General features: G+C 59.6%; 1 protein-coding gene and 1 long non-coding RNA gene across 3 annotated transcripts; one reads left to right on the top strand and one right to left on the bottom strand.

Moving 5' to 3' along the window:
- Positions 1 to 6,364: 6,364 nt before the first annotated feature.
- On the bottom strand, positions 6,365 to 10,510 carry LOC141935304 (uncharacterized). The gene is made up of 3 exons (XR_012626530.1): positions 10,010 to 10,510; positions 8,456 to 8,545; positions 6,365 to 7,666 (listed from the first exon to the last, which is right to left on the bottom strand). It is a non-coding gene; the product is annotated as an uncharacterized LOC141935304 (long non-coding RNA).
- Positions 10,511 to 10,953: 443 nt separating this feature from the next.
- LOC141935303 (TLE family member 5) lies at positions 10,954 to 20,474 on the top strand. 2 transcript variants are annotated; one of them, XM_074851408.1, is made up of 7 exons: positions 10,954 to 11,149; positions 11,594 to 11,691; positions 13,068 to 13,131; positions 15,447 to 15,491; positions 16,997 to 17,059; positions 18,510 to 18,584; positions 19,211 to 20,474. In XM_074851408.1, exons 1-7 carry the CDS (start codon positions 11,123 to 11,125, stop codon positions 19,427 to 19,429), a joined length of 591 nt encoding a protein of 196 aa, XP_074707509.1. In that variant the 5' UTR covers positions 10,954 to 11,122; the 3' UTR covers positions 19,430 to 20,474. The 2 variants fall into 2 exon arrangements, with proteins under 2 accessions (XP_074707509.1, XP_074707510.1); XM_074851409.1 differs by having other exon boundaries at positions 10,960 to 11,149; positions 19,208 to 20,474.
- Positions 20,475 to 26,679: the final 6,205 nt, after the last annotated feature.

Below are 26,679 nucleotides of genomic sequence, written 5' to 3'. Positions count from 1 at the left end.
ACTGAGCTCTCATCAGCTCTGATGAGTGGCCAGGACCACTGGGATGACTGAAACAGACTCTAGAACAGAGCAAGCGGGAGGGACTGCAGCAGCCCTAGGAGCATCGCCTCACATGTGGGGCAGAGCTGAGCCACCAGCCAGGGAACGGCAGCCAGGTCAGCCCCGCAGGGCCACTAAACCGCCAGTGAGGACTGCAGGGACAGTTGAATTCCTGGTGCGTGCATGTGCTTAAGGAACAAAACAAGGCAAAACAACTCCTACCCAGGTGCTTGGGAGGACGCTTGAGCTATTTCTCATCTGTGTGTTTTTAAAGTGAGCTCACAATTAAGGGCTAGAGCAGCTTGAGCTAGAGCTCAAGCCTGGAGACCCACTGACCGTAACCTGCAGGTTTAGAGGTTATGGGATCACCTACACAATTTCAGTGGGTGGGATTTTTTTTTTTTTAATAAAAAGCAAAGCCCACGCCCTCCCCAGCTGTAAATACTGGACCTATGTCTCCCACCCCATGTTCTCCCCTTCTCACAGAGGTTCACCACTGCTCTCCTCCCCTCTGCCTGCTTTTGTCATCCACCCTGACTCCTCTTTGGCCTGTCTGTCCTTTGCCCCCATCACTTGCCAGCACCCTGGGAGCTGCCTAAGTCCCTGGAAGCACAGCAGCAAGTTCCCACCGTCATGGATCAAGAGTTACTCCAGCATTCAGTCCTTCCCTTTAGGCAAGCTGAGGCAGCATGACGTACATCCTTGCTGTGTCAAACACCCTCCCTACTTAACCTGCAACGACATTCAAAGCACATGGAAAGGCAAGTGCATCCCTTCCTCCCCGGACTCTCTGCCATCACTCCCCTGAATGGAGACACAGTTCCTCTGGGAGGGAGCTGCGTGCCCAGTGCTGGCTGTGGGGCAGGCTGTAACAGCAAGCCTCAGAAAGTACCAGGGCCTTTGCATCATGTCTGTGATGCGGAGGACCTGGTCACACATCAGTGGCACATTCTGAGTTTGTGCCAGCAGAACTGCCACTGCTGAGAGCACAGCCCAGGCACTGGGAGGGCTTTCTGACCCGAGGAGGGCAGAGACAGAGCCGTTACAGAGAAGCAGGAGAAACCAGGGGCCAACAGAAAACAGGACATGCTTTCCAACAGGGAAGAGGACAGAGAGGGTCGCTGGGACCTGCAGCCGCAGAGTGGTCCAGTGGTGCCTACCAAGAGCCAAGGACAAGCTGGGTCAGTTCAGCCTGTGCTAAGACACCCAGGTGTGCCAGTAGGTCTCAGCCAGGCTTGTCTCACAGCACCTCACCCTGAGCACACCCCTTTGCCCATGGCACCCCACAGCTGCCTTACCTCAGCCCCCCCCAGCACTGCTCCCAGCTCTGGGCATGCGACCGCCTCCACCCAGAGCCGCAGGCTCCAGCCTGCCGCAGGGAGCATGGGACACCCACGCCAGCCTCGCCTCCCACGGGAGGGCACCAGCAAGCCACAGGCCTGCAGAGACCAGTAAATTCATGACAGCGGGGCTGTGAGTGAGCTGGGATGCCTGTCCCCATCAGTACCTTCATCTTCTTCCCAGTGCTGCAGATCCCAGTCTGTAAATGCTGCTCAGGAGGCCAGAGGAGGTATTTAATATATACCTACAAGGTGCATAAGGTCCCTCCCTAAAGCCTGAGCGTGCCAGGTGATATTACTGCAGAGCAGGTGTCAGATGTTTCAGCCTCCCCCCAAGTTACTTTTACAAGCTCTTCAATTGCCTGTCACAGGAAGATGCCACGAGGAGACTTGAGTTCTCTGAAAAGAGGGGGAAAGGCACCCAGATCAAACACGCTGACAAATACAGCCTGTGACAGCAATTGCTGGATTACAGTTTTTTAAACCTTATGTTTCGCATCTGGTTTGTCATGGCTGTTGTAGGTGGGCTCAGTGCACAAACCTACATTTACCGTGATCCTTTCATCCCCTCAGATCCCAAAGCACATCATTTAATTGCACTCAACCTGCACATAGATTTCATAAATAAAGGAATGATGAATTAGCACAGCTGCTGCAGCATTCACACGAGTTACTAAGACACAATCTCCGTGTGCAATCAATCCAGCCTCATGCTTCAGTGTTTTGTCATAAATTGAGGTCAGGAAGAAATGTTCTCCCTACCTGGAATGCAGCGCTGCTAAACTAGCTGAGTACAGGAAGACATTTAAGGGTGTAGTAATCTGTCTTCCCCGTGCAAATCTCAGAAATTGTTGCAAATATTCATTTGATGGAGCTCCCATGCAGTAGATGAGCACTGATCCTGCACAGGGACAGGAGGAATGAGATGTAGGGTTGCCAGGAGAGATTATCTGCCTCACATTAGGCAGGAAGAAAGCCTGGATGATCCCTTTGACCTTAGAATTGGTATCTCATGATTCCCTTTGTCCAGCGAGGGAATCAGAGGAGAGAGGTGAGAGTCCTTGCCATGCCCACGACACACAGCAGGCCTGGTCTGGAAGCCCCCCCTCTGCCTGTTCCAGCCCCTGCTGATCACCATCAGGCTCAGTCTCTGTTTCCTATGCAGAGGGATTCAAATGCTGCTTCTGGAAACTAATTGGCCCAGGAGCCTCCTCATGGGCAAAGGGTGAGTGGAGTTCCCTGAACCTCCTGACCGTGTTGTAGCTTCAAACTTCCTGTTTATCTCCCACCAAATGCCTCAGAGACACCAACCAGAGCTAAGCCCTTTTCTGGAGCCTGATGCTGCCCCAGCCCTGGCGCGGGAACAGGCGATTTCAGGCATCCTTGCCATGTGCTTCCTCATCACGCCTCAGTTGCAAAATCCCTTTCCTGCTTCCTGCAAGGAGTGTGAACCGTTCCTTGCACTTTGGCTGGTAAAAAGGATGATAATTGCCCCTAATCAGTCTGCAGCAAAAACACAGGCCACAGCAGAAGGAGGGGGGGCAGCCACCATGAGGAATGGAACCCAATTATTCCAAGTCACTGATAAAATGGGATCAAAGAGGGTGGGAAAAGCTGTAAAAAGCCTGCCCTGCCCAGAGCAAGGCTCTTCTTGGAGAAAGGCCCTTTCTGCCCACAGGCCATCCCTGGCTGGGACCTCTGCACATCCATGGGGCAGTTTCTCATTTTTCTTCTTGGTATAGGTGGAGAATTTGGGATGGGGTTCATTTCTGTCTCTGAGGGCGAGCAGCAAGACAGATTCCCCAGGAGAAGAGCATGGTAACATGGGCGTGTGGTGCAGAACAAGTGCTTTGTCTTCTGCCCGGTGGTGAGCTGCTGCGACTCTGCTGTATCCCATCCTGAGCACCTGGTGTCCCGGGGCACAGAGCAGCCGGGGCTGGGCAGTGATGGGGGCGAGGGGCAGCACTGCAGAGCGGCTCCTGGCTGGTGCCCGGCCCAGCCTGTGTTCGGGGTGGGCAGTGCTGCACTGCTGCCTGCCGTAGGTCGTCCTCACTCCCTGCGAGGCCCTGCTGCCCAGAGCCCCGGCCCTGGGTGGCCGCCACTGAAACTGGGGGAGGAGAGTGCAGAGCAGCGCATGGGCTGGGTCGGGGATGTGGGCAGAGGGGACAGCAGCAGGTCACCCCAGGCTGTCCCAGTGCCACAGCACGGGTACTGCCAGGGCACTGAGGGGGTAGCACAAGCTTTCTGCCAGCTCCGGGCGTTGTCAGCTGCTCCTTGGAGCTCAAGACAAAGAACGACCCCACAAAGCTGCCCCAGCCAGCACCAGCCCTGGCTGCTGAGCTCCAGCTCTGATCCCTCTGCCAGGCTCAGGGTTCCGGCTGTGCAAGGGAATCTCAGTGAGGAGCAGTGAAATCTGCCGAGGGATGCAGCAGCCAGAGCAGCCGTCTCACCAGGACCCTGCGCTTGGTCCAGGCTGAGTGCAGGAACCTGCACCAGACAGTGCTGCGGCAACCAGCCCAGCTTCGGGGTTCAGAGGCAGCTTCAAATTATCGCTTGAGCAGGGTGTCAGTAACTAAATTGGGAGCCTGCCTTGTGTTTGCTGTCCAGAGGCTGCACCCTCATGTGGGTTCCCAGGACAGCAGCTGTAATGGGGGGGCACTAGGCAGGGTTCTGCCTCTCTGGCTGCCCCCACGCCTGGCAGGGCAGGGGAGGCCGCGGGTGGCTGCAGAGGACAGGCTCAGATCCATGGCTGGGGCTCAGGATCTGTCCCTGAGGGAGGCCAGCGGGAAACATTTCATAGGAAGATGTGAGAAATGTGGTAGTGGACGGGGGCGCGTGTGCCGGGGGACATGGCTACACCCCTGTGGGATGCAGGCACCTGACCCCACGGTCATGGCACTGGTGCCATCACCACTGTGGTCAGGACATTTCCTACCCCACCTGAGCGTGGCAGGGCCTGAAGGCCGCGTCCCCACAGCCCGAGAGCCGGGCGAGGTGGCTGCTGGCTGCGACAGGGGTGGCCCTGCTGCCTCGGCCGGTGGCGTGGGGGGACCCGTCTTCCGTGGGGGACCCCCACGGCTGGTTCCAGCCCTTGGCTGCAGCAGGGGGATTTGCACGGCTGATAACGGCAGAGGCGGGGAGAGTTGGGAGGTGGTGAGGGAGAGGAGGAAACAGCCTGTATGTGAAAGAGAGACCGCAGAGACAGATTGCTTATAAATCACTCCTGGGGCTGCCAAGCCCTTGCCAGGCGTCTGGTAGATTGCGTTATGCTATCTGAACAAAGTTTAATATAAAAAGCTAATAATCCCCATGATAAGAGGGGTGATAAGGGACAGTGTGGCCTTGGGTCCCACAGGAGCTGGCCTGGATGTGGCAGGGAGCTGGGGCGCAGCACCCAGCCTCCCCCACCGCCCCAGCACCTCTCGCCTCCCCAGGCGAAGCCGGTCGGCGGGCAGGGAGCAGGGGCCCCAGTCCCACCACGGCGGGTGGGTGGTGAAGGGGCGTAGGTGCCGCAGGGACGGCCCGGTCCCCGGGCCCTTGGCTGTGAGACCTGCCTCCACCCAGGCCGGCGGCCGCGGGGCTGCAGAGGCGTGAGTGGCTGCATCGCAGTGACGGCTGGCAGAGGGAAGGGGCAGGTGAGAGGCTGACAGGCAGCTCAGCCACGTGGGAACCTGGTGCCCGGACACCAGCCCCCTGCCAGCCTCTGCTCTGGCCCTCGGGGATGCTGCCGGGGTCCTGCTGGCCCTGACCTGAGTCACGGGCAATGAGTCTGTGTGCGGCCCGTCACAGCAGCGTGTGGAGCCGGGAGAAAGCGGCCTCTGCCTCACGGGGTTGTGGGAATGGCCCACAGGCCACTGGCCCGAGGGATGCCGGCCCAGACGCTCTGTGGAAATGCCACCCTTGAGCCAAGCACCTCTCCTTGCACCGCAGGGGATGCTACCCCCTCCCACACCGGTCCCTGCTGAGTGTCTGTAACAGTAAAGCGCTGATGGCAGGGCGCGAGGAACCACAGAAAGAGAAACCTAAATGCAGTCCTGAGAGGCTGAAGCAAAACCACGTGGTTCCCCATTAAAGTCAGCAGGGAAACTTTGCACAATGGTTTTGCTGCCGTGTGAAAGCCGGGGAAGTGGGGCTCGCCCCGGCAGGGCTGCGGGTGAGCAGAAGCGGGCAACTCCTCTGCCCAGCCCCAGCCCGAGCCAAGCTGCAGGGCTGGGCGCAGCAGGCACTGGCCTCGCTGCGGGTGACGATGGTCTGGGAAAGCGGGGAGGGTGGGAGAGGAGACGCCCGTGAGCACCAGCAGGGTGGCACGGGCAGGCTGTGGCTGATAGCTCGCAAGCTGCCGACCACTGTGCCTGATAAAATGCCTCACAGATGTCTGAATATGGGGTGGCAGTGGGGGACGGCACTCTGCAAAGCCAGGCTTTACATCCCGGGGAGGGACTGGGATTTGTTAGCAGCTGGTGTACGGATGGCAGCTGAAGTTTAATGAGTTTGGTGGGTCTCAGCCCTGTTTCTACTGGAAAGAGTCCACAGCACTGAAACCACAACCGAGAAGCGAAGGAGGAGCTGCTGGCTGAACCTCGCCACCTCCAGTGGGGTCCTGTCCACACCGCGCTGAGGCGTGCGGTGCCCAGGGAAGCCCGAATTTCTCAGACTCAATCCTGCAAAGCTTTTGTGTCTGTGGTCAGCTTTAGGTGTTGGGACTCAAGAGTGGTCCTGAGGGGGGGTGGGCAGGAAGGAAAAAACCCTCCTTGTCTGAGGGCCTGAATTGCTGCTGTACCTTTTTTATTTCTTCCTTTTTAGCTCCAGGTAAAAGAGAGAGTATTCTCTGGGTAAAAGCAGGATCTTAGAGCCTACATTTCCTTTGCAATGACAGCATGACTTTCACCTTGTGTCCAGAGCTTCAGAGAAGAAAGTGTCTGTACAGCCTCTCTCCTTGAACCAGTGCTGGAGTGGGATATAATATCTGAATAATTTACAAAGGCTCTTCATTAAACAGATTTATTTTTGGCAGCTTTGTTAGACTGCTCCTTTTAAGAACGAATAGGAAGTTGCTCTGGTCTCATTAGGACACCCCTGTACGAACCCTTCCTGCTGGGGCGGGGGACTGGGACAGCCCATTGCTCCATTAGCAATGCTAAATATAAACTCCTGGTCCCAGGGTAACCAGGCTCCAGCACCAGTGGCCAGGGGACCTGGCGAGCGAGGATGTCCCCAGGCACGCATGTCATGGCAAGCGGGAGAGAGGGCAGGATCTTCCCTCCAGCCTCTGCAGGCAGGAGACCAGCACAGGAGAGGTCCAGTCCTGCACCAGCTCTGAGCTGGAGACTGCTCCTGCTCTCCAGCCAGGCAAGCCACAGGCTTGGGCAAGCGTGGGACATGGTGAAAGGCAAAGCTCAGTGTGGACACGGTGTGGCACAGCCTGGGGGCGCAGGGCTGGGGCAGACGTGAGGCCAGCAGCCACACTGCAAGGTCGCAACACGTGCCACAGTGCCTCCCAGCCATGCTGAGGGCAGGCACGGCTCCTTCCTCCCTGGAAGGCTGATGCCAAGCGGGCTGTTGTGGGAGAGGGCAAGTGGCTCCTCCAGCCCCTGTGTCCTGGTCGCCCTGTCCTGGAGACCCCTTTGCCAGATTCCCACACCAAATCGCCATGCAGTGTCAGGCCCTCGACTAAGCTGCCCACGTCAGCAGCCAAGTCCCTGGCTGCCCTCTGTGGCCCCTCCAAAGGGTGGTCTGGCTTCCCTAGGAGTGGACATGCTCCCTGGAAACCCATCTGCAAGATCAGCCCAACCCCAGCCCAGCCCTGGCTGCAGAAAAGCCTGGCATGACCTTGCTCCTGGCCGAGGTGTTAGGGGAGTGGGGGGGGACCCATCTGCTTCAGCTGCAGCGTTCCAGCGTTGCCGTAGAACAGCCTCACAGCAGACAAATGTTGGTTCACTTGGAGAGCTCCTACACACGTGTTCAGAGCTCCCTTCCTGTGCTGGAGAAACCCCTCCTTTCCTGAGCCAGAGCTGAGGTGGGCTGTGGGAATCCCCTCCTCTCACCAGGGGGTGTTCAAGGCAGGCTCCTCCACGCACTGTTTTGCCGCCGTGCTCAGGCCATACTCACCCCTGCTGACACACGCAAGGCGGCTGCTTGGGCAAGGTCATAATTCCCCCTTCTTCAGATGCAGATACATTGCCCGGCTGGAGACAGGCCCGTTAAAAGAGTCATTTACTAGGCACAGGCGAGTTTGTGTTCCCGTGGACTGGGATTTGCCAAGATTATACCATAAATTAGTGTGTTTCCTGGAAGAAAGTAAGGAGAGGGGAAAAAAAAAGATAAAATGGAACATTTTGTAGCCAACATAAAAGCCAATAAAGGAACATTTCATTTCCCGCTTGGAAGGGAGCGCCTGCGAGCTATTGCAGAGAGAAGGGACGGCAGCGCAGTGTGAGCAGGGCTCCCGTGCTTCCGCCGTGACCAAGGGAAGACTCGAGATCCACGCTCCTGTCGCCCCCGCTGCTGGGGAGCCCGGCTGGGGCCAAAGCTGCCGGCAAGCTGGCAGGGTGCTGCCCAGCCAAGAGGCACCGCCAGCCCTCTCCGCAGGCCGAGGTCCGAGCCAACGAGGGTGCGTGCTGCTGAGCCGAGGGAAGCTCCGTACTGCCAGCCTGGGGCCCGGGAAGAGTGCCTCTGCGTCGGCTTCTGGGAAGTTCAATCTGCTCTTGTAACCACTATTGTTGTTTAAAGAAGTTCATCAACCACAGGGAGAGCCTGGTCCCGTCCGTACCAAGGACAAACGCCTCACGGCTTTGGCAGTGCCATCACTAGGAACACCTGGTGTTTCAGGTTGCTATGTGGCAACTTTGCTGCTTTATCTCAACTGGAAAAAACTTCATTTGAGTTAAAGAAGAAATTGTAATATCTAGATGAGCAATGAAGGGGTGAGCTGCAGAAGGAGAGCAGAGGTGCTACCTGGCTTGGCAAGCAGACAGATATTCCTGAGTGTCTCACAAAAGCGCGTACACAGGTGCTGAAAGGCAGCCAACACTGGGTAGAGAACGTGCCTTTGGCCCTGGCTGCCCTCCTCATCTTACCTGAGGGGACTGGTAAGGCAAGACACACGCTCCGGAGATCTCATCGCACAGTCTGTCCTGCTCTGCACCACGACCAACCCCTGCCACATCCTGGATGGGGAGATACTAACAGTCAGCAATCGCTCTGCAGGCGCAGCACGGCAGATCATCCCCCAGCGCCTCTGAGTGGGCCAAGACTGTAAGATGGGAGAAACAACCTGCCGTGTATTTAGGGGCCATCTCTTACATGCATGTACATGTTGCACAGGGCAGTTGACATTGTGGTTTAGGTCTCTAGCTGCTGCAGGAATACACATAATCTGTTCTTCCAAACTAGCAGTAAATGTGAGCCTCCCGACCCACACATGCGCTCAAAGGGGTTTTTCAACTAAGAGGACTAACTTAGAACAATACGGGAGCCCTTCTGCAAGCAAAGAGGAGCAGTCTGAAGAGCGCAAACCCCACGGGCAGCGGCTGTGCAAGAGGATTCCAAGCTCCGGGTGCTCTCAAGCTCAGGCTGAGCTGGCCCAACCTAATTCTTCTCAGTGGCCACACGCATGGGCTCACAGTGGCCAACCTTGCACCAGCACTCCCACTGCAGAGCGCAGGAGAGCGCCCACAGCCCCCGATTTCCAACACGTGATTCCAAGTACAGCATTTGCATGCTGCACGTTTCTTCTGCACTTAACATAATCATCTCTGTTACAGACACCTAATTCCTGTAATGGAGTGGGGACCATCACCTGCAAGGCCGGTCTGTTCTGTGCCGGGGGCCAGGGATGGCAGAGCTCTCAGCCCGGGCACTGTCTGTCTGAATCATCATGTAGCTGAGGGCAAATCCCTTCTGCATCCCATTGTCCCTTCCTTCCCCCCACGCAGCAAGGTGACAAGCCTGGCAGGGAACAGGGGCTGTGCTCCAGCCTTGCTCCAGGCAGAGCTCGGCCTGGGCTCTGCAGGGAGGGGGTCAGCAGGGACCCGGCCCGCTCTCCCGCACACACCGACTACAAACTGCATCCCGCTGCCCTTGTGCAAAGCCCATGCCGGGGTGGCTCAGTTTCTCTACATGTGAAAAGGGGACCAGGATGCCGATGCGCTGGGAGGAGACTGTCTACCCTGTTTTCCAGCCCTTATTCTGCAGGGACATAAAGCCTGCCTGCACTATTAATAATCCTTGGCATGAAGCTGTCACAGTTTTCACTAATATGGAGATGTTGAAGTGAAAAAGCTACTGCACAATATGCAGGAGGTGTCACAATAACTCAGCTGCTATATTGTTCTCTTCAAAAATAAATACCACAACAGCCCAGCCCGCAGTGCTGGAGTCATGACATGTGGGGTTTTATTTTTAATCAGAAAATGTACTGATTTTTAAAGATAGACAGAGAGCAGCATCTGCAATTGATGAAAGCTCCCTGTGCGCTCACACACGCCAACCGTGTCCCTGCCCGTTGTGCTCAGGCTGGATTCCAGGGACCCGATCCCGCCCCAGCTCTGCCACATCTGTGTCTGTGGCTTGCAAGAGGCCCCATGGCAACAAAGTTCTTCCAGCAACAAACTCTGTGGCTAAATTCGCACCTCTCTGCTCTCTGTGGGGACGCAGTCGATCCGCCAGGACACCGACTGCTGGGTCTGATCCTCAGGCAGCAGGTTTAGGACCACAGTTTGCACCCAGGGCAGAATTTCCCGTTGTCTGGAGATGGGAAGTTTGTCTGGGGCCAGCTGCAGGTGAACTCCCTCGCCTTTGCTTTCCCTGGTGAAATAAAGGAAAACACCACCCTGGGTGAACAAACCCCGTTCCCGGCTAGGGCAGGGGGTGACCACGAGTCGCGTCCGCGGGACGGATCCTGCCCCGCCACAGCGGGTTTAAGAACCGGGACAGAGCCGGGTGTCGGCAGAGCCCCCCGGGACACCGCGGGCTGGGGGGGCCGCGCCGGGAGCCACGGGAAGCCTCTTCCCGGGCGGGCCCGCGCCCTCCCGTGCCAGAGTCCAGGGCGAGAAGCAGCATCGCGGCGCGCCCGGGGCTCCCCGGCTGGGCCCGGGACAGCGGGGACCGGCCGGGGCCCCGCAGAGCCCGCCCGGCGCCGCTCCCGCCCCCACCGCGGCCCGGGGCGAACCCACGGCCCCGCCGAGGGGGGCTCGGCCGCGGGCGGCGGCGGGGGGGGCCCGGGGCGCGACTTCGGGAGGGTGCGGGGGGGCCGGGCCGCGCCGGCGGGACCGCGGCGGCCGGGGCCGGGGCTCAGGGACCGGCCCGTCCCGGCGCAGCCCCGCGCCCGGCGGCGGGGCGGGGGAGCCGGGCGGCCGCGCAGGGCCCCGGCCCGGGCCCGGTCCCCCCCGCCCGCCTCCGCGGCCCGGCCCGGGCCGGTGCCCGCGGCCGGCGGCGCGGCGGGGGCGGGGACCGGCGGGGGCGGGGGCGGCCGTGGGCCCGCCCGGCCCGGGGAGGCGGCGGCGGCAGGTGGTGCCGAGCAGCCGCAGGACGGAGCCGGAGCCGCAGCCGCCATTAGACAATAGGCGCCGGCGGCGGGGCGGCGGGAGCGGCGCGGGGCGAGCGGCGCGGCCGGGGCGGGGCGGCCGGGACGGCCGGGCCCGGCGCGGACAAAGGCGGCGGCGGCGGCGGCGACAGGGGTAGCCGCGGCGGGAGCAGGCGGCGGCACCGGGCCGCTCCGTGCGGGGGCCGAGCCGCAGCCTGACATGATGTTTCCACAAAGCCGGCACTCGGTACGGCGCGGCCGGGCACCGGGGGGCGGCGGGGGCTGCGGGCCTCCCCGTAGGTGGCGGCCCCGGCGGGGCCGAGGCAACCCAGCGCCTCCCGCCGCCGGCAGCGACGGGGGCGGGGGGTCTCCCCGCGCCGGCGGAGCCGCCCCGGCCGGCGCCGAGGCCGGAGGCAGCGCCCGGGGGAAGGGCCCAGGCGCCGGCGGCCCCCACGGGTGACCTTGGGCGCGTCCCGGGCCTGGGCGCGCCGGCCCCGCGGGGCTCCCCGCCGGCTCCTCGGGGCGCCCGCCGGGCCTCTGGCCGCCGGGCCCGGCCCGCTCCCGCGGGGTTCGGCCCCCGGCGCGGGGCGGAGCGGCCCGGGCGGGCTGGGGGCCGCTGCGCGGGCGGGACGGGCCGGCTGCTCGCCCCGGCTGCTCGCCCCGGCCCCAGCGCTGTCTCCTCTCGTTCAAGGGCTCCTCTCACCTGCCGCAGCAGCTGAAGTTCACGACCTCCGACTCCTGCGACCGCATCAAGGACGAGTTCCAGCTGCTGCAGGCCCAATACCACAGGTAGGTGCGCGGCCCGGGCCAGCCCCCGCCGCCAGAACCGCCCCGGTCCCGCCGCTTCGCCGTGCAGGGCACAGGGCAGCGCCGGGGCAGGCTCGGGGCCGCCGCGGCTGGAGCGGGGCCGCGGGCCGGGGCCCGTCGTGTCGGCTGGGCGAGGAGAGCGCGCCTCGTCCTTCCCTCGGAGCGACGCTCGCCCGGGGGGGCTTTGCCAGGCCGCCCGCGTCTTGCTGGGAGTTCTCCTCGGTTCTTCTCGCTGGCTGCCATTCTTGGACGGTGAATGCTGCAGGGAGCACTTAAATCCAAAAGCTTCCGCTTTACTGCGGGTGTGTGGAAATACTTCTGCTGACCTGTGAGCTGGCTTGTGACGCTCTGTTGCTTTGTGGGTGTGTGTGTCTGAAATAAACGTGAGGCTCTGGGGGTGAGTCGGCGGGGCGATGCCCCTGCCGCGGCCCAGCGGGCCGCGGGCGCTGCCTGCGGCTCGTGCCTCGGTGCCATGCGGCTGCCGCTTCCTCGCCCACCTTCCCCCAGCCGCGGCTCCGCCAGGTCACAGGTTTGCAGCGGTGTCGCTCTGGCAGAAGCAGGCAGAAAGACTGCTGGGAAGTGGCTGTTTCCTGGTGCCCCCGTGTCTCTGGGCAGTGCCAGCAAGGAAGCAGGGGAGCCCACGAAACATGCCCGCTGGAAGGGAGGTTGTCCCCCCCACCCCACTCCACCCCCTCGGACTTAATCTGCTCGAGAAGAAGCAGGTTTTGTGTAGGTGAAGCTGTTTCTTGTTTGAAACATAAAACCACAGCACATGCCGGCTGCAGTTGCTCGGCTGGTGAGTTGGAGTCTCATAAAACACTGGGAGCTGCAGCACTTTCTCTGAAGGGTGTGAAGAACCTAAGGGAGAGAAAAAAATCCTTTCTTCTGGAGGGATCTGCTGCACTTGGGCCTCCCCCCACCATCCAGAAATGGATCTGGCTTTGGTTTTGAAGTTGTATTGGAGTATCCCTTGAGCGCTGCAGACAGGCGGGTGCTAGAAGCCGTCCCCAGCTGCCAGTGACCAGCCAAGGGAAGGCAGACCCCTCCTCGGGCGGCCCCCTCTGCTTCTGCCCAGCTTTCTCTTCCCACCAGAAGGATTTGCCTGGGGGAGGCGGGTGTCCAGCTGGTGGATGCCTTTGAGTTACTTCTCCGGAACGTGAGCTGAGAAGGGAGCAGGCTCCCAGGTTGCCGCTGTGCCAGCCAGTGCAGCCCGGCTCCAGCCGCCCCTCAGGGTCTGGACGGTGGTGGCCGAGAAGGCAGCCTGGCCAGGATGGGGCCCTGCAGGAAGCAGCTGCTCTGTGGTGATCAATTCTCTCACCTCCTGTTTGTGGTTTTCTTACTGTTTTCTGGCTTTTCAGCTTGAAGTTGGAATGTGACAAACTAGCCAGTGAGAAATCGGAGATGCAGCGTCACTACGTCATGGTAAGGACAGGCCCAGCAGCTGATTGTGGGTGGGGGCTCCGGTGCTGAGCAGGTGCCTGCGCCCGGGTTTGGCCTGGAGGGAGCCTAAGCGGCAGGTCTCTGGGCAAGGCTGGCATTGGTTTTTCTGAAAACGGGGCTTTTCTCATGTTTTGTGTTGTCTGCATGCAGTGGATGGTTGAAATGAGGGGAAGTAGCAGGGAATTGTTGGACATGGAAAACTGACGGGCCCAGGGGCTGACTGCTTGCTGGGTGGCGATGGGGCACAGCGGCCGACCCCTGTGCCCTGGGGGAGGCAACAGCTCTCGGGCACCCGAGGAGGAGCTGCAAGGTCCTTGGGACCCCGGGAGAATCATGGCCAGTGAAAGACAAAGTGGTGCTCTGAGAAGGCATGAAGCTGGGAAACCCCACAAGCCTGGTGGGAGTTGGAAGGAAAAAACAGCTGCTGTGTGAGAGCTAAACCCTCTGTACCTTCCCGTGGCCCCGGCAGCCTTGCGGAGCTGCAGTGCCAAGTGCTGGCGCGTCTCACCGGTGTGTGTGTCCTGGCACAAAGCATGCACATCCCAGTGTGGCGCCTGCTCACGGCACGAGACGTGGTGCCACGCGTGGGCAGCAGGCTCAGCCATAACTCTAAAGAGAAATCTGCCAGGAAACAGCCATGCTCTTGCAGGCAGGGTGACGGGGAAGAGCCCTGCAGCAGTGGGGAGGGATGCTGGGCAAGGCTGTGGTTCCCTTCCTGTCAGGGAGTTAACAGGAGGTTGTGATACTGTCCATAAAGATGAGCTGGTGCCTGCTTGCCAGCTGCTGCACCTGCCCTGGAAGGAAGAGATAAGATGTAGAAATTAATACAGCAGCTCTTCAGAGCTGAGTTAGGACTTTAGAACCAGGAATAAGGGAGCTGGCCCATCCATCCTCCTGTACTGCCTGTGTGTCCAGACTTCCGCGGCTGTGGGGAGCCGGGTGTGCTCGGCACCGGGGACGAGGTTACAGCTTTCCTTGTCTGCCAGTGGGGAAGTCTGCCCCATCCTCACCAGTCAGCGAGTGCTTCCTGGGCCTTGCAGCCTGTGTGGAGATGCTCATCTCCAGGTGTGGCTGAGATTTTTTTTTTCCCCTTAATGCTGACAGTCACTGTAATTGATCCATGTTACCATCAGCAGGTCGGCGGCAGAGGGGAAGGGCTGTTGCTCTTGTGCAGCGCTGGAGGCTCTGCAGGCACGGCAGCTCCTGCCTTCTCTGTGTGCTGAGCTGGAGTCGCGCAGAGCTGCTGTCGCTCCCTGCCACAGCGAGTCACGGGGAGCGAAGAGGAGGGTTTCTGTGAATGTGCAAAGCTGCTACAGCTGCTCTGATTTTTGAATAAGTCACAATTAGCAGCTTGGGGGTCGGGCTCCTGCTTCCTGCTCAGTCTTTAGAATGCAAAGAAGCCTTGAGAGCCAGCCGCGGTGTTGGAGCAGTCTGAGATCATGGCGATACCAAGCTGGGTGCTTCTCAGACTTGTGGCGTCGGTACCAAAACGCCAGTGATCTTCTCCTTGAATTAAATGAGCGCAGATGTGGATTTTTCCTTCCCTTCAGAAGAATCAGGATTGCAGCCTGTGAGCTGAGCGAGGAGATTTCTGAACTCAAATATCAGCCTTAAAACAGCTTCTTCCATGGGTCAGGAACTACTTTCTCCTGCCAGTAGATTGTAGCTGCCTGTTGCTGCTGCGCGAGGGTTTTCTGGGTGGCTTTTTTGGTGGTTGGTTTTTTTTTTCCACATAGCTTCTTCCCAAACAGCAGGAGCTGTGTGCAGCTGGATGTGTTACTTGCTAGATGAAGCCCAGTTGTGATCTCTTCCATTTGCTGCTGAAGCAGCCCTGTGGGCTTTAGGATATTGGCCAGGCAAAGCTTGTAGAGTCACACTGCCTCTCTTTTGGCTGTGGATGTGGAAGTCTGTGGAGCCCTGAGCCTTTTTCCAAGTTTGAAGCAGCATCACTTGCTCTCACCTTGATGCAGACTGCGGAGAGGTGTCCGTGAGGAGTCTGGCACAGGGCCCAGTCGGCCAGTTCCCAGGCGTCCGTCTGCAGCAGTGTGAGGCTGGAACAGGGTGGGCAGGGAGCGCCTGGGCTCTAGGTGCTTCTGCCTTAGGCCTGGAGAGGGTCCCTGTCTGGGCTTTTCTCCTGCTGTCTTTGTTTCCTAGGGCTGGCCTCTTCGCTCCTTCCATCCTTGCCCAGCCTTTGCTAGGAAAGCAGCAGTAGTTCCCAGTGCTGCTGCATGGAGCCACTTTACGTGGTGGAGACCTGACTTACCATTTATTTTGTTCCCTTCTCTCCTGCTCTACAGTATTACGAGATGTCCTACGGGCTGAATATTGAAATGCACAAACAGGTAGGGGAAGGCATTTCCAAGTGCTGTAATTCCTGGGGAGGGTGAGTTGTCTGTTGTGCTTTGCCCTTGTCACTTTAGTGGTATTTCAGGAACTAGAAATGCCATGAATCTGTAAATGTCAGAGCTGCCTCTGAAATGCTGGGACCCCCCCAGCTCTTGGGATTGCAGTGCCTGGACTGAGGGCTCCCACCCCAGGCTGCAGGCGCGCTCTGGTTCTCCCCAGGGCCCAAACAGGTATTTGAGCACCAGACAAGGCAGGGTCTGGAGCGAGTGGCAGTTCAGAGTCGGTCAGCAGACACAAACCTGGGGTGGAGGGTGGGAGATGACCCTGGGTCCCCCGGGATGGGTTCCTGGCCCTGCCACCTTCCCTGATGCCCAGGAAGGCTTGTGGTGATCACCCCAACATGAAAAACACCTTTGGCTCCCCCCAAGCTCTTGCTGCAGTCAGGCCAGAGAGCACTTCTCTCAGGCTGTGGTTAGGTAACAGGATGGCAGACCTCCTTGTGATGGAGACTCTGCTGCAGCCTGGATAGGTTTGTTCATTACCCTCACTGGTGGTTAAGTTGTTAATTATCCCCAGTGGCTAATTACCTGTGCTGTTAACAACATGAGCCTCCTCTGAGCCTGACTCTGTCTGGCTTCAGCTTCCTGTCACAAAGTCATCTGTGTGTCGTGGCTCAGTTATAAGCCTCTTAGCACAATTCTGCTCCCCACAAAGACACTTGGTGCCTCTGATCCCATCGCCCTCACTGGTAAGCCCCTGAGACTGGCTTCCGTGGGAAAACCTGCATCTTGATAAAGGATCTGAGCCACGAATCCTCGCTGCTGTCCCATGAATTGTCTTCCAGCCCAGTCCGCTCCCCTGTGGCGCTGGTTTCGGTGTGTGCCTAAACCCTTTGGCTCTGGATTTCTTTTGACTCCAGTGGAAAGTGACTTGCAAAGGGCTCGTAGCTTTACTCTTTCCCAGCATTTAACACCCCAAAAATTGTACCTGCCTGTATGAGGCTAGTGAAGAAGCTGTCCAGTCCCTGTGGTCTCCCTGGATTGCCCCAGGTCTGCAGCTCAGCTGCAGGGAGGCTGGTGTGGGCAAGTGCTGCTCTGGGGCAGGGGGTCCCTGGGGCAGAGCAGGGGTCCTGGCGCAGGCAGCACCTGTGCCTGTCTCTGTCCACATGGCAAATGTAATTCAGCACATCCCCACCTGGGTCTATAATAAGTTTCCTCTCTGGTTGCTCCCAGTTCATTAAATGAACACTGGAGACCTGGGGAGGGAAGAGAATATTGAAAACCAGCTCTTTGCAGCCAGCAGCGTTGATTCATTCAGCTCTGTAGGGAGGGGCCTTGGGGGTGAGGTGACCCTCGCCCCCCATGGCACCAGGAGGTTGCCAACATCTTTCTGGGGAAAGTGGGTTTTCTTAGGGCTGTGTGGGGACTCGGGCCCTGCCTGGGGAGCGGGGACAGCCTCAAGCTGTCTGATGCCTTTCCTCTCCGTTCTTCCCACCTTCTAGGCTGAAATCGTCAAGAGGCTAAATGGGATTTGTGCGCAGGTTCTGCCCTACCTTTCGCAAGAGGTGAGTCCCCTGGCTCGGCCTCGGCTCTGGCTCAGGGGAGCGGGGGCCTCCATCCCGCCATGGCCCTCCGGCACCTCCTTGCCCCTGGTCCAGGAAACCTGTCGCTTGCTCCTGGCCCCTGCACAGGGAGAGCCCTTCAGGACAGGTTTGGCCTGGGGGCAGCCCTCCAGGTGCTGTGCGGTGGCTGATGCGCCCACCCACCCATCCATCCATCCCCTCTGTTGGCTCTGGACAAAGATGGGCTCTGTTCTCTCCTGCCTGAGATTCCAGAGTCATTGGCCACTTCTGCAGGGGTGGTGGGAGCTTTGGGTGGCTAATTGGGGGAGGAGGGCATTTAAAAAAATACCTCCATATGGCTCCTCCTTGAGATCTGGTTCGTCTGCCTCATTAATTAATGTGGCTGATGGGCTCCTCCCACTCCCCTGAGAAATTAATTGGGAGGGCTTGGGAGTTGCTGCTTGAGGCAGGAGGAAGATGAAGCACTTCTGGTGCTGTGTTTGTCCAGCCCCCCACAGAGCCCCATGGAGGCTGAGCCCCACGGCTGATCTCATGGCTGGTTTTTTGGTCAGGACTAGCTGTGGGATGGAGGCAGTTTCTCGGTCTGGGTTAGTTGTGGGGTTGGTGGACAGGCTGTTTTTCCTACCCACCTGTTCTCGAGGAGGACAAAGTGGCTTGCTGATCAGAGCTGCCTAATAACTAAGCCACAACTAAACCTTTTGCATCTTAATGCAACCCCTTCCCCCTCCCCAGCCCTGTCCTGCTGCCAAGATGGAAAGAAAAATCCACTTGCTGGAGTGCAGTGGACAGGCCTGGCAGCCTGGCATTTGGAGACCTTGTGCTCTTAGAGGAGCAAGTACGGTTTTCCTTTTTTTTTTTTTTTAAAGCACATGGTACAGCTGTTTTTCCCTGCCTGTGTTTGGAGCAGCCATGCTAGGCTCTTTCATGGCAGCATCTTCCAGCTGCTGCAGTTGGGACCTGGGATGCATCCCAAGGAGTGGGAAGCTTCCCAAAAGCTGCTGATTTTAGGGCTTGCTTTGCTAATTAGGGGGTCCTGCGTTGTGTCGGGTCTGGGTTGGAGTGGGGAGGCAGGGTAAGAGGCATGGCCCTCCCTTGGAGCTCTTCTGGCCATGGATCCCTGGGCCTGAGCAGAGCAGGACAAGCGTGGGAGTAAGAGGAGACCTGCTTAACCCTGTGGTGAGGAACTGGCATGAGACAAGCATGTCTCCTTCCCTGCTTTTCACTGCCATGGGCCTCAGTGGCATCAGATCCTTGTCACAGACGAGGTGCGTGCAGGGTCCCCAGCTGTGGGGTGAACCAGCCGGCTCAGCGCCGTGACAGCGCTAGCGGCTGAGGTAACGTGTGTGTGTCAGACCTGGCGGGGATGGGTCCCTGCTCTCCTTCCCCGTGATCCTAGCAATGACCCCGAATCCCTCTGTTCTCTCCACACCAGCATCAGCAGCAAGTCCTGGGAGCCATTGAACGAGCCAAGCAGGTTACAGCGCCAGAACTGAACTCCATCATCCGTGTACGTGATGCACGTTTAGTTTGGGTTGGGAGGGACGGGAATTCGTGCCTTTGGCCTTCGAGACAGAGCTGGCCAGGGGCGTCGTGACCTGGGGACGCAGCCCGTGTGCTGGGAGCAGGCTGCAGCCCTGCTGGGATGAGGCTGAGTGCTGGGCTGGCCCGTTTTCTCTGGGCTTGTTATGGCGTGGGCCGGGGTTTGCAGGGGAGCACGGGCTCCTGCTCTGTCCCAGCAGGGCGCAAGGAGAGGAGCTTTGGTTTTGAGCAGGAACTGCAGCAGCTCCTTAACATGAAGACACCATCTGTTCTGGGTCAAGGTCGGGAGGGCTTTAACCTCCTCCTTGGAGCATGCCAGAGTCTGAGGCCAGATGTCCTGTGGGCTAGGGGCTGTGTCGTGCCGGGGACACGCTCTTGAGTCTTGAGGCTGTGGCAGCCCAAGGACTCTAGAATCTCTTCCACCGCCTGCCCCGAGGCTGCAGTGCTCTCCAGGACCCTGAGGTCCCTAGTTGAAGCTTGGCTGCTGGCACAGTCTGTCTTGGCAGCCCAGACCCTTGGGTTGGGGTCCAAGGGCACTCAAAATGACAATATCCTTCTCCTGTCGTCCTGTCTGTCCATCGTTCTCTACAGCAGCAGCTTCAAGCTCACCAGCTGTCGCAGCTCCAAGCCCTTGCTCTGCCTCTGACTCCGCTCCCCGTGGGCCTCCAGCCCCCGTCCCTCCCTGCCGTCAGTGCCGGCACTGGGCTCCTCTCGCTCTCGGCCTTGGGCTCTCAGGCTCATCTCTCCAAGGAGGACAAGAACGGCCATGACGGGGATGCCCACCAAGATGACGACGGGGAGAAATCGGATTAGAGTGAATGGGGGGCCGGGGGGAGGGGGCTGTCTGGGGGGTGGGGGAGGCGGGTTGATGCAAGATGCAGTATCTCTCTGTAGTTGCTGTGCAGCAGAATCGCGGGGGCTTTTGTTTGGTGGCAGCTTGCCAGGCCTGTTCCCATGGGCAGCAGTGCCTGGGGGATGCCCCCACCGCCGTCCCTGCGAAGGGGCTGCTCCGCAGCAACACAGGCGCCGTAGCAGTAACCGTGTGGCCGATCGTGCTCTCCCTGTGCCCAGCCTGGCTTCCCCGTCCCTGCTTCCACTCCCTCACAGAGCCAAGCCAGAGCCTGGCTTGGGCTGCTCTGGGGCCGCTTGCCCCCCGGCTGTCCCAGCTCTTCGGTGCCACGTGGCTCCCCCCTGCCCGCTGCTCCCCCCTTGGTATTTAAAGATGCCCCTTGATCCTGACGGTTTCTGCACAACTCCCTGCTGGGATCCCTGCCCGGAACCATCTCCTCCCTCCTCAAGCGCTCTTGATCTCCTCGCGTCACCCTGTCCCTGCCCTCCCCGCACCCCTCCTGCACTAATACCAGGCCGGCACCTCGCTGTTCTGCATGTATCTGTTCTTAACCAGTCCTGCGGCAGTATGATGCGCTCTGGCCGCGGGGGCTTCTCCTCGGCTGCTCCTTGGCCTCGGGCTGAGGGGGAGCCTCGGCCACCCGCTCCCCCTTGGCATAGCACCCGGCTTCGGGGGGCTCGGGTGGCTGGGCGGGGGGGCAGGCAGACTGAGAGCCTTTCCTGGTCCTCCCCATCCCTGCGCTCCTGCCCCCGTGTAGAGGATACAGCAGCTTTCTCTGTTCTTATCTCCGTGCGCTAGCGTGTCTTCTATAAAAAACAAAAATGGAACAAAAAAAGAATAAAACTAAATAATAATCTGGTGTTTGTATATAGTCCTTTAGAAAGATCTTGTTTTGCTTTTTGTGTTTAATCACTTGACCTATAATAAGAGGAACTGAAAATGCTGTATCGAGGACGTACAAGCTGTGCCTTTCAAATAAAGAAATAAGAAGGTTGGTTAAAACCGTGACTTGCTGCCTACTTTCTTGTTGCCTTTGGGATGGCTTTAAAATACTTCCCTCCCTCTCCTGCCCCCCAGGTAGGGGAATCGGCGGGGGAGAACAGGTAGCTCTGTTGGCTAACACTGGACTCTACCTCGGGCTCCCCGCAGGCTGGGGGAGGTCTCTGGCAGAGCTGCCCTCCCTCCTCTGGGTGAGTGTGTCCCAGACCAGCCCCTGCCTCACCCCCTGCCCTGTGCTGCCCTTCTCTGGAGGCTCCTCCGTGAGCCAGGAGGAGGGGGGTTAACGCTGAGCCCTCTGGTTCTGGCTCCTCTCCTGCTCTTGTCTCTGAGCCGTTGGCAGAACGGGACCGTCTTTGTTGCCCCCATCCTGCTCCAGCCTGCCACCTCTCCTACAGGCATCCTTGCGGAGCCACGTGCCCACGCCGGAGCTTTGGCTGGAGTCTGCTGGAGCCAGGGCATGGAGGATGCCCAGGCTGAGTCAAAACAAGCTGGAGAACAAGGTGAAAGTGGATGGTGGCAAAAGGGGACCTGGGAGCTCTCTGGCTGAGAAGCGAGGAGGTCTGGAGCAAAATGTCACCTCGGCTCTTCGCTGGAGCAGGAGCAGCATGGTTTGGTGATGCGTGGGAATGGTCCCTGTGGACTGCTGCAGGTCTGCTCTGTGTGTGTATAATTCATTTTTCATGTGGGTGCAGAGGATAAACCACGGCCATGGCACTCAGCCCCTCTGGAAAATCTGGCCTGCGTTGCCCTGGGGCTGAGATCGCTGTAATGGAATTGTCTGTCAATAATTAGAGCTGTCCTCTGGCTTCAGAGCCTGCTCTGCCCTGATAACATCTCCCCTCTGTATCTCCCGGGCCAGCTGGAGTGGGAAAATCCCCTTCCCCTGGGAAGGAAGCTGCGTTTGGGGGAGGTCTCAGTGCCCCTGACTGCCCACTGAGGTCAGAGGACAGGGGTGGTGCAGATGGGGGCCCTGGTGAAAGCCAGAAGGAGAGCAGCGGCTACTGTGCCTCTGTCCTGCTGGTGCTGGGCGAAGGTCAGGCTGAATGTCTGAGGGTGGGATTTGGTGGGATTTGCTGAGCTGGCTCAGGCCTGGGACCAGGTCTGGCTCCAGAGTGATGACGCTTTGGGCTGGGGCTGTGTCTGCTGCAGCGGGCCCAGGGTGGGAGAGGCTTGAGGAAAGGTGCGTGGTGCTGCACGAACACCTGCCCAGGCTGCGGCTCCGCTCTTCCCCTTCCTCGGGTCTCCTCTGCTGCAAAGGGGATGGAGGGGCGGGTGCACGCCTCGGCCCCGCGCCCTACTGTCCCGGGAGTGCTGGCCAGGCCTGGCACACCTGCGCTGTGGCTCTGGATGGGTTACAGAGCCCACGGGCAGTGCGAGGGCTTGACAATGCTCCTGCTATCTGCTGCGCCGCCTTGCCAGCATGATCCGGGGGATGGCTGGGCCAGGGGTCCCAGCGCAGAGGGGACGGGAGGGGTCTGCGGAGGACCACGGTGCCAGTGGTAGTCTTTGAACTCTGGCTGCGACTCTGCAGGACTGCTGGGGGCCCTGAGCCCTGTCCCCTGCCAAACCGGGCACCCCATGCAGGGCCTGATGCTTCTGACGCAGCCGTTGTCCGTGCTCTGGGAAGCAGCCGCTGGCTGATCAGCCGCCACGGGGCAGATCCAGAGCACAGAGCCCGTGGCGAGGGCAGAGATGCTGCTGCATGGCAGGGGCTGGCCTGACCTCGGTGCCCATGGAGGGGCCAGAGCACTGGGCAGACAGGTCCAACCCCTGCCGCCCCCCCCCGCCCCCCCCCAAAGCGCAGGGGCTCGCGGTCAGGAGCCGGCTGAAACGCTGCCGGTAGCTGCAGTCTGACCCCGTGGGCCGGCAGCTGCTCAGGGCTTCGCTGACACTGAGCGAGCAGGTTTCTGATGTGAAAGGCCAGCACAGCTCCGGGTCGGGGCTGCTGCGATGCGACAGTTGCTAAAACCATCTCTGCTCTGTAAGTGCTGCTGAAAACCCCGCTGGGAGCAAGCGGCTGCGGGGAGGGCTGGAGCTTTTCAAGCGCTTTCACCTCCAGGTCACTGGTTCAAACTCAGCCTGGGGGTAGGGAGCACTGTAAGTGGATGTTATTCCTGATGGATGTGCAAGGGAGGAGGACTTAGGAGAAATTGGTCTGGGGTGTTTTCAGGCTGGTGATTTCAGAGGAACAGAGTCCCTGTTGTTAGAGCTAATTAGCAGCCTCGGTTCGGTGGGCAGGGGGTCGAACAAACCACGAGGCTGCTGGCTGAGCATCCTCGGCTGCCGGCAGGCTGGGGCTGGGGAGCTGCTCCCAGCTGGGCTGTGGCTACCTCCCTGCTCCCTAGGGGAGACCAACCCACTGTAAAGTATAAAGACAGAGCTTTTGGGCTCTCCAAATTCCCTGCACCTCCTAGCAGATGCTGAGCTGAACCTCGTGCTCCACTCACTCCTGCTTTACCAGATGACCCATTTCTGAAGCGTGCTAGCTTTGCACTCGAAGTGTTTCTCCCTGATACCCCATCCCAGGGATGAGCAGTGCTGCGCTTCCGTCCTGGCTCTGCTTGCAACCGCTGCATTTGCTCTGGATGGCCGAAGGGTGTCACTTCACAGGGCACGTCACCAGATTTGGGCTCAAATCAAACCACATACCAAAATCTGCCCCATACCAGCAGCAAAAAAAGGGTTAAAAATACCTCCCTCGTGACTCTCTCAGTAGCTGCAGACTTGAGGAAACAGTGTCTCTCCTTCCAAACAAGCTGCTCTGCCTTGTAACCTCTCATAGCCGGAGCCATGAGCCCCGCTCCTGCCCTGGCAGAAGAGGCTCAACGCTCGTGAGAAGCAGGTGACCTGGGGCTTCCACAGCTCTGCTGATGAGGGTTGGTTTGACTGGCTCCTGGTAGAGAAACTCCTTCTCTTTGTGCACGAGAGGTTGCGATACAAGGGTGGGAGAGGGACACAGGTGGATGGGCCCCGGCCCGAAGCTTTCCTGGCACCAGGATCCTTGGAAAAACTCAGCAAAGCCCTGGCTCCTTAAAGGGGGATAGAGAGCAGGGTAGTGACAGCCGCTGTCCCGCTGCCCAAAGAGCTTTGGCTGTGGTGGGTGAGGAGTTTGCTGGGTCTGGAGGGAAGGGGCAGGACCCCATCTGTCAGTGCCCCAGGGACTGACCACAGAGCAGCACAGCATTTAGCCTGGGTTTGACATCGATTCCTGCTTGCAGCTGCCAGGGGCTTGGCAAAACTCTGCCACCCCACATCTCCTCCCCCCCTTCCACCTGCCTGTCACTGGAGGAGTCACAAACCTGCATCTTCCTCCTCGATGAGGTGAGCAGGTGCCAGTTTTTCACTGGGTGAAGGAGGTTCCAACACCTGTTCGACTCTTGGCCCACCCCCTTCAGCCTGTTCCTGTAGGACAGATCCTTGTCGCCTCTGTGGCAGCAGCGGGAATCGCCTCCGCCACATCCCCCTCCCGCTCCCACCCTCCTCATTTTTCAGCGCAGCTTTGCTTGAAACAATGGCACAGCCTGCAAGCCAGGAATGCTTTGCAGCGCGGTGGAGCAGGGCCTCCTTCCCAATTCATCACTAATGCAGGAACGCCAAGCCCTTCCTGGCTGCAGTGAGCACAAGATAAAAGCTAAAAGAGGCATCAATAATTAAAAACCACTCAGAGCCGGTAAGTGCAAACAGGAGCCAACGTACAGATCGAAGGCAGCGCCAGAGACGAGAGTCTGTCAGCTGCTGGGTTGCTCTAAGGGCTCCCATGTCTCTTTTTGTGGGCGTCCCCCCAGTCCACAGCCCTGTGGTGACGAGGTGTCCCTGGCCCAGTGGGAGTGCGGGGGCTCTGCAGCGTGTGGGGGGGTCCTGCCCGGCCGTGGCGGGAGAGGCCCCCCAGCTCCACTGGCTCCTGCCTGTGGTTTGCCTTGCAGACGCTCTGGGGACGTGACTTTAAAGAGCAGGCGACAGCCCTGGGGGCCGGGTATGGGGACCTGTGGTTTGGTCCCAGGAGCGTGTCTCGGCGCTGGAGAACCTCGACTGCGAGTGCAGCTTTGGCTCAGCTCTTGCTGACTTGCTGCCAGTCCCTTCCTGCAGTTTCCCTTCTCATCTCATGTTCATTCCAAGACAGACTCCAGCCAGGATAAGGCCCCCGTTTGTGCCAGCTGCTGGTATAAACGCCCAGGGAAATTCACGTTGTCTGCGGGTGCCAGGAACTCGGCTCCACTGAGTTCAAGGCTCCTCATTCAAGTATGCAAGTGAGAAGCTGAAAATGGGATGGTCTGGAAACGTCATGGTCATCTTTGCTCCCTGCTTCCATAGGCCAGGCCAACTGGTTGACTGAGTCCCAGTAGGGAAAATCTGAATCTTCTGAATCTGGTGACCCTGGTTCTGCGCCCCCCCCCCCCCCCCCCCTATAAAATGGCTCTACCAACCCAAAAACCCCCACGTGCAAATCCACCACGGCCTGGCTGCCGAAAAGCCCGCCCAGGGCTGAGCTTGTCCACGTGCCTAAACCCAACGGCGCCCTGAACCCGCGTTGACCCGAAGGGGTGGGTGCTGGGAACCACCGGAGGATGGGGTGTCCCCAGCTGCCGCGGAGACTGAGGCAGCACTAGGGCCCAGCCGTGCCCCCGCTCCCTTCCCATCCCCGCCGGTCTCCTGCCAGGCCACCAAACACACCCGCGGAAAGGGGCAGGCGGCAGCTCTGCGCTATCAGAGCAGACCCTTCGGGCACGAGACGGCTGCACGTGGCTCTTCACCGCCGGCCTGCCCGGTGCCTGCATTGGGAGGGACGGAGCAAAGTGGAGCCGAGCAGAGCAGGAGGGAGAAGGGGCACCCGGGGGGTTCCAGACGGGGGCTGGAGCAGAGCCTGTGCGTGGGCTCAGCTGCCCTGAGAGCCACCAGCCCGCTTGCTCGCAGGCGTCTGAGCAACTGCTGGTCCCTGCCCCGGACTGTCCCCTCTGGAGACGGGCTGGGTGTGGGGGGCCGCGGGGAGCGACTGGACCCAGGCACAGAGCCAGAGGGAGCTGGCGCTGCCCCTCCCGGCAAGGGCTGGAGGCTCCGTGTTCCCATGTCCCAGGCCCGTGTTTGCAGAGGGAGCCAAAAGGTAAAATCATGGGGGTAATTCCAGCAGCAGCAACCTGTTTTGCTTGGATCTGGGTTCAAGCAGAGCTCCCGAGTGTCCCAAGGCCCGGGCTTGTTCGGTTTCTCCACCGGTTATAAACAGAAGGGCTGTTTACAGCACTCGCCTCTGGATCCTGGCATGGATTTCAAACGCCCTCGTCCTTTGGGGCTCTTCCAAGCGCTGCTGCTACCAGGCACGAGTGCGTGGCTGCTGCGGGGAGCGGCTGGGCCCCCGCCGAGCATCCTGCAGCGGGCGGCAGCCGCCGGGGCTCAGCCCAGCTCTGCTGCCTGGTCTCGGCCGCAGCCTCTGCCCCGCTCCCACGTCCCTGCGCCGAGGGATCCGCTCCCTTTGCTGCGGCATCCAGAGGCCTGGGCACGAAGGGTTAACCGTGGTTGTTTTCTCCCCGGCCCAAGCACATGCTGAAGCAAATTAATCTCTGGGTTGCAGGCTGTCCTGCTCCAGGGCCCACGTCAATCATTAATGGGGGTGATGAAGACGCCTGTGACATCCGTCATTCCAGAGCTGCCTGTTCCAGGTTTACCTGTGTCACTCTCCGAGACAGGAAAACAGAGAAACTGCCTAAGGAAAACCGGCAATTTTTGGTAAGCAGTTTTCAAAAATGCTGCAAAACATCTTCTCAGTCTCTCCTTCCCTTGAAACACGATCTGAAATGTTTCCAGCTTTTGAAAAAACACTTTCCTTAAATAAACCAACTCCCCCAATAAGGCAACAAACCAAAAATAAATTCTCTAAAACTTTACATTTGGATTAAAATATGTATATTCATGTGTGCAGATACATGATACACACAGATACACACGCGTACACAAAAAGGATTTTCAAGGGCTTTGGGGACAAGGCAGCGGGCTCGTGGCTGTCCCCGCCGGCAGCGCTGGATCTGCCCGGCGAACCCGGGGGCTCGGCAGGGCCCGGGGGCTCGAAGCCCGGCCAGCCCGTCCGCTGCCGGAGGAAGGCCCCGTCCCGGCAGGGCAGCGCGGGGAGGGGGCGAGGGCGACCCTGCGGTGCCCAGTGCCTCGGCCCTGCCCGGCCGCCGCCGCCTGCAGCGAGTAAATAAACAATTAATAACAGGTCGGGCGG

This window comes from Strix uralensis, chromosome 27 (assembly GCF_047716275.1).
Source record: "Strix uralensis isolate ZFMK-TIS-50842 chromosome 27, bStrUra1, whole genome shotgun sequence".
In the NCBI taxonomy this organism is placed as follows: Eukaryota; Metazoa; Chordata; class Aves; order Strigiformes; family Strigidae; genus Strix; species Strix uralensis.
This window is presented reverse-complemented; position numbering and strand designations above follow the sequence as displayed.

Excerpts from the sequence above, each read along its gene's own strand:
- LOC141935303 (XM_074851409.1), top strand. The coding sequence starts at position 11,123 with ATGATGTTTCCACAAAGCCGGCACTCG. Across the intron at positions 11,150-11,593 it reads TTCCACAAAGCCGGCACTCG|GGCTCCTCTCACCTGCCGCA; the intron begins GTACGGCGCGGC and ends CTCTCGTTCAAG. Across the intron at positions 15,492-16,996 it reads ATATTGAAATGCACAAACAG|GCTGAAATCGTCAAGAGGCT; the intron begins GTAGGGGAAGGC and ends CCCACCTTCTAG.